The 11,456-nt window shown below is 35.5% G+C and overlaps 2 protein-coding genes and 1 long non-coding RNA gene across 6 annotated transcripts; 1 reads left to right on the top strand and 2 right to left on the bottom strand.

Annotated features, from left to right (window-relative positions):
* Nucleotides 1-4,851: 4,851 nt before the first annotated feature.
* LOC139354540 (uncharacterized) lies at nucleotides 4,852-6,050 on the bottom strand. Its single transcript, XM_070998793.1, has 4 exons — nucleotides 5,745-6,050; nucleotides 5,405-5,695; nucleotides 5,024-5,342; nucleotides 4,852-4,955 (listed from the first exon to the last, which is right to left on the bottom strand). The coding sequence occupies exons 2-3, from the start codon at nucleotides 5,549-5,551 to the stop codon at nucleotides 5,166-5,168; spliced, it is 324 nt and encodes a 107-aa protein (XP_070854894.1). The 5' UTR covers nucleotides 5,552-5,695; nucleotides 5,745-6,050; the 3' UTR covers nucleotides 4,852-4,955; nucleotides 5,024-5,165.
* Nucleotides 6,051-6,632: 582 nt separating this feature from the next.
* LOC139354235 (uncharacterized) lies at nucleotides 6,633-8,020 on the bottom strand. Its single transcript, XR_011605386.1, has 3 exons — nucleotides 7,681-8,020; nucleotides 7,035-7,186; nucleotides 6,633-6,840 (listed from the first exon to the last, which is right to left on the bottom strand). It is a non-coding gene; the product is annotated as an uncharacterized lncRNA (long non-coding RNA).
* Nucleotides 8,021-8,228: 208 nt separating this feature from the next.
* On the top strand, nucleotides 8,229-10,624 carry LOC139354234 (uncharacterized). 4 transcript variants are annotated; one of them, XR_011605384.1, is made up of 6 exons: nucleotides 8,229-8,486; nucleotides 8,547-8,677; nucleotides 8,737-8,832; nucleotides 8,929-9,472; nucleotides 9,587-9,746; nucleotides 9,793-10,624. XR_011605384.1 is itself a non-coding variant. In XM_070998476.1 (5 exons), the coding sequence occupies exons 1-5, from the start codon at nucleotides 8,300-8,302 to the stop codon at nucleotides 10,285-10,287; spliced, it is 1,053 nt and encodes a 350-aa protein (XP_070854577.1). In that variant the 5' UTR covers nucleotides 8,248-8,299; the 3' UTR covers nucleotides 10,288-10,624. The 4 variants fall into 4 exon arrangements, 1 of the variants encoding a protein (XP_070854577.1); XR_011605383.1 differs by having other exon boundaries at nucleotides 8,243-8,486; nucleotides 9,809-10,624; XM_070998476.1 differs by lacking the exon at nucleotides 8,929-9,472 and having other exon boundaries at nucleotides 8,248-8,486; nucleotides 9,809-10,624.
* Nucleotides 10,625-11,456: the final 832 nt, after the last annotated feature.

Here is an 11,456-nt window from a genome sequence, read left to right as displayed (position 1 = left end):
CGACACCCTGCAACAAGTTATCCTGAAGGAAGACATCAACAACTGTTTACAAACTGATAAGATGACAATCACTTGAGAGAGAGGTCGATGACAACAACAGACCCTGATAATCATTAGAGAGCCGGAACCAGATAGAGTGCAAAAGACTAGGGATAATTCAAAGGATTTTTCCAAAAAAAATAATAATGTGAATTTTTACAAAAAATTGTTCGGTCAAAATAATAGTAGTGAAAAGTTTCAAAATTTTCACAGCCCAAAAAAAACGTTTAAAGGTTGAATTATGCACTGTATATAATTCATCTATATTTATATTATATTTTAGTATTTTGTTGCATATCCTTTGTTTGCTATAACAGCTGCACAGCGCTTATGCATGGAATCAACCAAGTCTTGGCACCTCTTTACAGGAATAGAGCCCCAAGTCCTTTGTACAGCTTTCCAAAGTTGGAAGTTATTGCTTGGTTTTATTTCTAAGATTGCTCTTTTAACGTCGCACTATAAATTCTCAATAGAATTGAGATCGGGTGGCAGTGCGGTCCACTCCATGACATTTACTTGGTTGGCTGCGAACCACTCCCTAGCATGTTTACTTGAATGTTTTGGATCGTTATCCTGCTGGAACGTCCAAATAAGAGGCATGTCCTCGGAGGCATATGGGAGCATCACGTCGTTAAAAATATTGACGTATACGTAACGGTCCATGATGGTTTTGACCCAATATATTGGCCCAACTCCATAGTGTGAAAAACTTGCCCAAATCATAATTGATGAACCACCATGCTTTACCGTTTTTAGCGTATACTTTGGAGAAAAAGCACTTAAGGGTGGTCGTCTAACAAACTGCCGAGAGCCTCGGCCTCCAAACAAAACTATTTTTGACTCATCCGACCACAAAATATTCCTCCACTTTTCCAAAGGCCAATTCAAGTGCTGCCTTGCGAACCTTAAACGTTTGGCGGCATGTTTTTTTGTGAGTAAGGGCACTTTTCTTGGACTTCTTGAAATGAGGTTATTATCTCTAAGCCGTCTTCTTACCGTTTCCAAACTTACATTTAAGTCACATGTTTTTTTCAGAGATGCAGCAGACGCGAAAGGCTCTATTCTTGCCTGTCTTGTTAAGCGATCCACTGATCTTTTGTCCAATAATTTGGGTCGACCACGCGTTTCATTTGTTGGCTCATATTTAACAGCATTTGTAATCATTGTAGAAGAGCAGCCAATAATATTTTGCACTTCAACATAAGTCTTTCCAGCAGAAATCAATTTTTTTAATCAGATCTCGCCTCTCGGCAGTACAGTGTTTCCCACGCCCCATGTAGCTAGAACAAATTTTAGAGAATAAATTCAAAAATGCTAGGGACTATTAAATAACATCTAAATGTATTGTTAAACAACACAAACCTTGTTAAAAATTGAGTAAATTAAATTATTCTTGATAATTTCTCTGGCACTACTATTATTTTGACTGAGTCAAGCACGCGGGTCATTGCAAATAAAGGCGAAAATAAATACAAAGAGGTATGAGAACCAAAATGAACTGCACATTCTTAGAGAGCAGATAATTACACTTACTTAAGAGAAAAAATGAATTAGATTGGCGAAGAAATAGAGAAAATAATGATAAAAAACTCTCTGTGCGAACGACACTACTATTATTTTGACCGCAACTGTATATATATATACTTTATTCATGCATATACCTAGAAACAATTTTGTAAAACTAGTTGTTAGGCAATCGCCCAAAGGGGAAAGTATGTAAATTATGTTTTAATTCTGAAGCCACGATCTATCCCTCGCCGCTGTCCGTGAGGATGAGGGGTTGCGATCCAATTGCCACCGTGGCTGGTCCGGGGGAAGGGGTGATGATACAGTTGCCGCCGTGGCTGGCTGCTATTATGGATGAGCTGGGCGGTTGCCACTGGCTCTCTTCTTATGAAGATTACGTCGGGAGTAACTAACTCCGTTGCTAACGGCCCTTAAGGCTCGATAACCAATTTCAATTAATAAAGTAAATGTTGACGGCCAATGCCGGAGTTTTATATTCAAGCCAATGCTCTTTAATGAATGTCCAAGTAAAAACAAAAAACATATTTGACTTTACGTAAGCTATGCGCGGCCGGCAAGCCGACCGCTCGTGCAGCAAAGTGCTGACACTAGCAAAATCAACAGAACTCACCATACAGTGCACCAATAAGAACCAGGCACGGCCCCTAAAGGTGTTTATGCTGATTTTGCAACTAAACACTAGGGTGATCCAAAAATCACCCAAGATCTGTATCGACTTATAATTACTCCTTAACAGTGTTAACATGTAATCCCACAACAAATTAATAAAGTAAAAAAATGCAAATAATTGTGGTTTTATTATTATTTGTACATGGGTTTGGAATATCGCAAGTAAGAAGTGAATAAGATATCAAAATTCCCTATTAAACGGAAATTAAATACTCTAGATTTGATCTCGTTGTAAACGAAACATTGACTATCAAAGTAAATTTAATTCTTGATCTAAATACCGTAAATCAACATGGCAATAGATTTAAACGAGATGTGGTATACGAGCGAATGCCACATTATTTCCCCACGGTCAAAGATCCAGTTGAAAATTTTCGACGAGATTTAATTAAAAAAGAACATGATATTGGTGGACTAATTGATGCGCCCACTGTGGTTTGTAGATATCTCCAATTACAATACTCGAGACGTGCTGTCAATACTCGATGCAGTTGTCATAGCGATTTCAAAATTAATACATTGCGAATTTATTTTCATCACTTTAATGCTACAAGCAATGTCATCGAGACCTGTTAGAGAAAAGTTATTTTGTTTGAATGGGACTTAAACAATTACTATGTTTATGCTATGAATTTCATGCATTCTCCGATACAACACAGACAAATTCATGAAATTATACTAGTAAAGCTGACAAATTTTTTGAATTTGATATAGAGCTCTTTAGAGTAGTAGGCTGTGAAGTAGCCTGTGCCTCAACATTTCGTGCATTGGCACTGAATTCATGAAAAGGTGTTCATGCACACACGAATCTGCCCATTTCATGAATGAATTTCATGAATTGATTTCATGAAATAGGCATAGCATAAACACAGTAAATTATGATGAAACCAACACCACCCAAAACTTTGTTGAAAGTGTGGGAAAATAAAATAAAAACACCATCGAGTCAGAAAAATCCTAGATAGCAATTGCAAATAAATAGCGCTAGGCATTCAAATTTGAAATCAGTTTAAAGTTGAATTTCATTCGATTCAATCCCCTAATACGAGAACGAGAACGAGGACAAAATGGATCAGCAACAACAACAACAACAACTCCAGCAACAGCAAGAAGAAGGATGTTGCAAGAGATGGAACAACACTCAGCCTCCGCCGAAAGGCGCAGTAGTTCGTTGCATTGATTGTATATGCAATTGCAGCAACAGCCACTGTTATGAAACCCCCGATGAGGATGACAAAGAAGAAAAAGACAGCGCTTTCCAAATTCTTACCCAAGTACCGGAGAATAACGTTGATGAAAGCACCCATGTAGGTTACCATAACCATACCTGCTGCGTCTAGACAGAAAAAAGTAAAAACTCGCAAAATTTTTAAAATAACAATTTTATTAGTCGAGTACTTCGACTATCAGGTACCCGTTACTCAGCTAAAGGGACCAAAGGAAAATAGAGATATGCAAGCAGTAAAGCGAGATTGAAATGCGCCGCCTACTCGCGATCTCAATATATGGTTATACCCACATAACAGACATAGACAGATTTAGGCATTATGGGCGCGTGGCAAACTTTTTTTTGGATCAATCGATAGGTATTGACGAGATTAATACATTTCAGTTAACATTTTTTTCTAGCATAAAAATTGTGGGCGCCACAGACTTAGGCGTTATGGGCGTTAGAGTAGGCGTGGCATCTTCACGTGACAAACTTGCACTGCGTACAAGGCTACGGAATCTAAATCGGAAACCCCAATTCTTTATCTCCTAAAGCATCTGAGATATTTGCGTTCATATTTACGATTTTTTTAAGTTTGTGGCGGTTTGTGGGCATTAAAGCGGGCGTGGCAAATAGACTTAGTCGATAGGTATTGATGAGGACAATGATGAGGACATTTCAGTTAGAATGTTTATTCTAGCATCAAAACTGCCACGCCCACTCTAACGCCCTCAAGCCGCCCAAAACTGTGGGTCCTACAGTTTTGATGCTAGAATAAAAATTATAACTGTAATGTATTGTTCTTATCAATACCTATCGACTGACCCAAAAAAGGTTTGCCACGCCCACTTCAACGCCCACAAACCGCCCACAAACTTCAAAAAATCGTAAATATGAACGCAAATATCTCGGAAACTATCAAAGATAGAGAAATGGGATCTCAGATTTAAATTCCGTAGCCTTGTACGCAGCGCAAATTTGCACACAAACAGCCCACATGTTAACTGAAATGTATTGATCTCGTCAATACCTATCGATTGATCCAAAAAAAAGATTGCCACGCCCACAAACCGACCAAACCTGTGGCGCCCACAAATTTCATGCTAGATAAAAAACTTTATCTGAAATGTATTGGTCTCGTCAATACCTATCGATTGATTCAAAAAACAGTTTGCCACGCCCACTCTAAGCCTTATATAAGACCTAGAATTATTTAATTATGAATTCTTGAATGTTTTTTTCATATATGTACAGGCGCGCAGTTGATGGTAAAACCGCGCATAGATGAATGCTGATCAAGTAATCCTGGAAATCTGTGAAAAATCATAAAAATAAAAACAAAACAAAATAGTTAATAGCTAATTTAGTAAAGACAAATTATAAAAATTAAAATACTTACCAATTTTTTTTAAATAATTTTGCTTGTTTAAGCAACCTTTTACGAGCTTCGTTTGAAATGTTGCAGTCATAGAAATTGAAAATTTTACATCATTTCAAAATCAATTTCAATCTATAGGTAAAAAATGAAATGGTTATATATTCATATAATATATTTTATCCCGTTTTTCAGCAACTTACCAAGTCAGTTGCCTGTGCGTGGGCGAATTTTTACCAGGCTGCGAAAAAGTCTTGGCTGTCAAGTTGTTTGATCTCTTGTTGGCAAAGATGGAAGGTCTTCTTCCATTTCTCGCACACCAAGTCCCAATTGTCATCGTCTCTGTTAAGAGACACGATCCGATTCTGAGACCTTGGGGGTTTGGTTTTCCAAATCTTCATACTTTTCAAACAACTCATTTTGTGCTAGCTTTAGCTTGATTCTTGACCTTCGATTTTTGTATTTGGAGTACAGTTTGCCCGATGGATTTTTTTTACCGTCTCGGGAAATGAAGTAGTAATCCTATAAAATTGATTAAAATATCAGTAAAAATCAATATTAAAAGCTCTTCAACTAAATTTTACCTTGCATTTTTCTTCGCCAGGTAAGTGACAGCAAATTTCGTCCAGCAGCAGACTAAAATCAGAATATTTGATAGTTATCCCTGTTGAGAAGATCTCCTCAAGGATAATGCTTAAAAGATCGTTCTTCATATCCAGGCTTAAAGACATCTGTTTTTTTCCTTGATCCAAAATAGCTTTCCCTCTATTGGTCTCCAAGGTTTTGCCTAGCACCTTATAATAAAATTTTGGTGGCGTCACCGGCGATTTGGTTATGTTTGTGGGAAGCAACTGCGATTCACCATCTGGTCCAAGCTGCATTCAAAAATATTTAATACTTGTTAAAACTTCAGAAATTACTTACTATTGATTTTCTCCAAGGCAGCAGCTTCTCTCGAAATCTTAACCTAGGACCCAAAGGTGGAACGGCTTCTTTAAAATCTTCCTTAGTTAAAATCTTTTTTTAATCACATTGAATTTGTGCACCTAAGAATGTTTAATTTATTATATTTCAGTCTTAAATATGTACATGCTTACAGTGTATAAAATTATTATTCGGTTTTTTTATCCATGTTTGTTCTTTAAATTTAAAGAAAAGTATTAATGTATATAAATCTATGAAAAGGTAATAAAATAAGCTTTAATTCTGCATCCTTACATTTTTTGTTTTTATTTGTTTCAAAACATTTGTTCACGTTTGAAGTTGAAAACAAAACCGAATATTAATGTTATACACTGTATATATGTACATATATAGATACACTGGTAAAGCAAATGGTCAGGCTTGCATAAGCCATTGCGATAAAAAGTATATAGTATAACTTGTTAAATAAAAACCCGCAAAACTTTATTACTGGATCGCAATTATTAATGCAATCCTAAACATGTGCTTTGCCAGTGTATCTACATAAGTACCCTGCAGCACCATTCAGTGCTTATTGAGCACTCAATCACTGCAAAAAGCTCATCACTGAGCGCTCAATGAGCGCACAATTTGTATGGAACTAAGTGCTTAAATTAACATAGGCATGTCCTAGGGTTCATCAGTGCTCATAAAATAGCACGCATTGAGCGCTTTTTTGAGCACCCTTTTGAGCTCTTTTTTGAGCAGCAGAAAAAGCACATGTTCAGCACATGTTGAGCGCTCGATTAAGCAGCGGAAAAAGCACACATTCAGCACACGTTGAGCGCTCATTCAAGCAGCGAAAAAGCGCACATTCAGCACACGTTGAGCGCTTAGCAGCAAATAAAATTTCAGTTGTAATTTTTATTTTTATTTGTTTATTTTAAAATTTGAGCTCGGGGGTTTCCGGTGTTATCGGGGTCGCTGGCACCTCCTTCTCAGCATCTGGTGCCGGCGTTGCCTTTTTTTTTTGGTACAACTCAAGTTTTTAACGCACCGCATTGCCTTCTGCAGCGCCTTTTGGGAGGCTCCGAGGGATCCACCAGGGCGATTGCATCTAGTATTAGAAAAAAATTAGTTTTAAAAATAAAACAAGACGAGAATAAAAACGAGTGACCGAAAGTAATCGTTATTTGTAAGATTTATTTATAATAAAAGAAATGTTATCTTTGGCATTCAATGTAAAAATCCCAGAAGTCTTTTAAAAATTAAACTTACAAACAATAGTTTTCAGCCTCAACAAAAACTTACTTAATAAGGCACGGGCGAAATTTGGGTAGTCTGAGCCTCTTCTTGTTTTGCCCCCCCTCCAAGTTGTCGAACAGAACAAGTTCCTCGGATAATATGCTTAAGATGGAACGACTTAGCCTTCCATTTTTTTATAGATTTACCATCAGCCTTGTCTAAAAATATAAGAAAATTAAAAAAATATCGAGAAGAAATTTGCAAACTTTTGTTTTCGTTCACTTGATTTATTTTATTTTGTTGTAAAAAATTATTTATGTATTTTTTTTATTATTTATTAAATCATTTATTTATTTTGAAGATGCGGAAAAAATACCACTTTTCCAGGGACGGAAAATTAGAGATGTTTGAGATTTTTATTTAAATAGCCATGTTTGTTTACTTACACAAAAATAAAAATTGTGCTTTAATGTTATTAAAGTTCCCTAGGAACTTAGCACTCAATAAGATTTTCAAATTTTTTCACATTCATTCATTTGTTTATTTATATGCATCATTTGTTGTTTTTCACGTCAAAAATTAATATTTTTCACAGCTATTTTTTTTCCGCCACGTGTTTTTTGGGGAATCTTGTATTTTCCATTTTTTTAATATACATTAACTTGTTTTTACTCTAACTGATTAAATTAATATTGGTCTGCGACAGACTTACCTGGGAATCGTATAGGTATCACTTTTAAACCACTGGTTTATTTTATTTATGTAACTACCTTAATTGCGTGCAATTCTAACTCCTTCACATAAGTAAACCCAAGTGAAAAAGACGAAAAAAGTCGCGTGCCTTCCAGAAAAACAACAAGCAACAACAACAACGGTTCCGCTAATCCGTTGTTGTTCTGTTTTTTTGGCATGTCCCGTTTGGTCTATGCATCTTGCACATAAAAGCAGGGTATTTATAGACATATCCGACTATGCAAATCGGTTTATAAAAATATATTCTTAAAACTTCACATATTATTAAATAATATTAATAAACCTATACATTTTTTTTAAGAAATACAAATATTTTAAAACAGAAACCTATTATTTTAAATGGTTGTTTTATCATTTACGAACAAATGTCGCATTATTCAAAAGGCAAGGGTGCACAAAAGTCTATATATTTTAGTTGCTGGGCCTCCTTCCCATCACACGCACTTTTCCGTCTGAGACATGGCGAGAGAGGGAGAGCTGCCGGCGTCGCTGGCTTCTCTGCCGACGTCGCAGTCGGCTTCGTGATGATTGGGCGCTTAACTCAATTGTGGAACTGCTCGATCGAGCTACAAACATATATGTACATATGTGTGTTGCGCAAAATACTTGTTTCCATGGAAACATGGAATGAAATCGGAAAAGTGCGCCGTTCTTTTTTCTATACCTTTAGTTACAAATGTATTTCAGCTATTCAGAAAATGGACCAGTTGATCCAGTTCGTCGAAGAAAATAACTTAGACCCATGTTGCCTGATAAACTTTATAGGTAAGTTATTCGTAATATAAATCGTACAATTTTTTAAAAACATTATAAAATAATTTATAGAGTGTGGCTATACCTTCAAAAAACTACAATTTATTGAAAGCGATGATTTAAATTTTATTTTTACTAATCGTGAAGACACTGCATTGCGTTCCGAGTTTAGGGCAAAGTTAATGGAGTGGAAAGTTAGAAATGTAAGCACCTGTTAAATATTTTTAAAAAAAACTGTTGTAATATATGTATACGTAAGCAGAAAATAGTCAAGCCGACTATTGTTCAACCGGTATCACTGCCAATCCAAAATATACAAGAAGACATCGATATGCAAAGTGGTTCCCGGGTTTGTAAGGTAACTATTAACAAAGGCTGCTTAAAAATTACACAAATCGGTTTAAATGATTTTAAATTATTTTTATTTTATTTATTTACAATATTATAAAATAAGAGTGCAAGTGACATACTACAGTCCTCGAGCTCTGGTAAAAAAATTATACAACTGTATGATTCGGTTAAGGTTTTGACAACGGAAAACAGGCGTAAAACAATGGATTTTTATTTCCGAAAACTTTTATAACCCTCAAAATGATACATATGCATCAGTTAAATTGGCAGAAATTGAAAGGCTCGCCAACGAACAAGGGAGCATATTTCCGTCCGAAAAAAAAGATGTTTACTATATCGGGCGCAAGGAAGCCAAGAGAAATAGTCCTGGTGGGATTCTATTTAATAAGCTCCACAACCATTTTAAAAAAAGGACGTCCAAAAAAGTTATTAAGCCAGAACCAGAAAAAAATACTTATGTTGTCAGCTCCGAAATGGTCGACATGGTTCAAAAACTTAAATTTTACGTTGGGAGCGAGGAGGACTCCATGGAGTTATGGGCCGCTACGTATGATTTCAGAAAGAACTTCATTAGTATCCCAGAAAACGGTTTGGACGCTGTTATGCAGGAGTTTCCTTTGTTTAAGCAGGCGACTGGATTTAAATTTGTAAGCAAGATTATGCCCAGTTTCGGTATATAGATGTCTCGTATTGCTATTATATATATGTTTGAAACTACTTTTGCAAATCTTTGTTAACTATCATTTTTTAATAACTTTTAGTTGGAGCACGATTTTAATAACCTGCACCCCGATCTAAAATACTGTTTGACAACGAAGTGGGAGAGAACGGTACCAAAGTTGATGTCCTATTATTCCTTAAACGTAAAAGACAGATTTTACAAGCAACTTTTAACGTCCCTAAACAATGTTGTTGGCGATGGTAAGTACATTTATTTAAGTATTGATATTTTAATTTAAGAACTAAGTTCTTTTACATCTTAGGCCCAAGGGACTGTATATTGTTTATGGCTTTGCACGCTGTTAAAAAACCAACGTACCGGTACACTGTTACTCAAGCGGACCAGAAGTTCTGTCGAAAGGCGACCATCGAAGACAGCGTTAGCAGCGCGGTATTGCACGTCACCGAAATCAATAACATTCAAAACCTAAATGAAACATTGAACAAAAAAAGTGTCGAGTCAAACTCCCCATTTCAACCATTTATAATTGTTGTGGGCGTAGACATTTTCAATTTGGTTGAATTCTATGTTAGCTTTGGAAAGTTCTTTTATAAGTTTAACTCTTTCATTATTGCACTAGATATATGTTTTAAAATTTATCAAGTATTTGGTATAAAGTACCCAAATGAATCCCATAAAGTTTGGTCTTTTTTACAATACTTTTTCTATAATATGAAAACTGAATTTGATATTATATATCCGTGCGTATCCAATGTCATTGAAGATTTAAACAAAATGTAAATACTTTGTAAAATATTTTTAATTTCAAAATTTATTCATATCCTTTTTAATTTTAAGATCTTGAAATATTCTGTTATTAGTTAAGTCTTATATTTTTAATTTATATATTTAGTTCTTTTATAATATTAATACCTAGCCATTAACAATATGCGTTGCTTTAAGTGTTTTAAAGAATTTTCTGACCTCAATAATTTATGCTTACATTTTAAGCATCACCAAATTGATTTATACATATGTGTCGAAGGCAATTGCAACCAAAAGTATTCTTGTTTTCAAAGATTTAAAGCCCATCTCAGAAGGCATTTAAATATAAAATCTGTCCACAACTTGACCAACACAGGGACCGAGGAGTACAGATCTCAGGGTAATTCAGGGGACCACAACATTGAATATTTTGACAGTAATGAAGATTTGGACGATATTCCGAGTGGCTCTCAAAATGGAATCCCTCAAAGTTCTGAAACTAGTTTAAAATTATCATTTGAAGAAATGATAGCTAGCTTCGAAGAAAAAATATTAGGAGTATGCCAGCGAGCACTAACCGAATTGCATTCTAAAGATAATTTTTGTAGAAAAGATGTTTTAATTGTTCAGAACGTCATTGAAAAAGTAAATGCGTCCATAGTGAATTCTATTAAAGACTTACAAAAAAGACTTACTTGCAAAATTGTTTTTGGACTTTTGCTAGTAGCTATTAAAAGCGGTTGCGGAGGTCTTTTAGGCGGTTTTAAATGTATTTTGTATGAGTTGTTTTTAATTGCAAGCGTATACTCATCCCATAATCAGTGTGTTTGGTATTCCACGGAACCCTCCCGTTTTATTGCATTTCAAATATTGTGACCCCTCGTTATCTTCTGAGAATGAGCAGGAGAAAGTGAACGTGCGTACCCACGAACCCGAATCTCACCCCCTACCCTCGAGTCCTTGCTCATGACTGCTTGTGCGCGAAGGTGTGAAATTTTAATTTTGTGAGTTTTTTTCAAAATGTGCAGTTTTTATTTTAGAACAGAGAAAATTATACCATTGGAAAGGGCTTGAAAAATGCTTTCCAATGATATCAAATTTTTTTTTTTTTTTTTTTTAGTGAGGGGGTATACTATTTAGGGTATCGGAGGTCATTGTCGTTTTTTGCCTTTTTCAGTCGAGTAGTGGGAATATACGGGAGCGGC

This window comes from Drosophila suzukii (assembly GCF_043229965.1).
Source record: "Drosophila suzukii chromosome 2 unlocalized genomic scaffold, CBGP_Dsuzu_IsoJpt1.0 scf_2c, whole genome shotgun sequence".
NCBI classification, from domain to species: Eukaryota; Metazoa; Arthropoda; class Insecta; order Diptera; family Drosophilidae; genus Drosophila; species Drosophila suzukii.
Note: the sequence above shows the minus strand (reverse complement) of the source record. Positions and strands in the feature narration are given on the sequence as shown.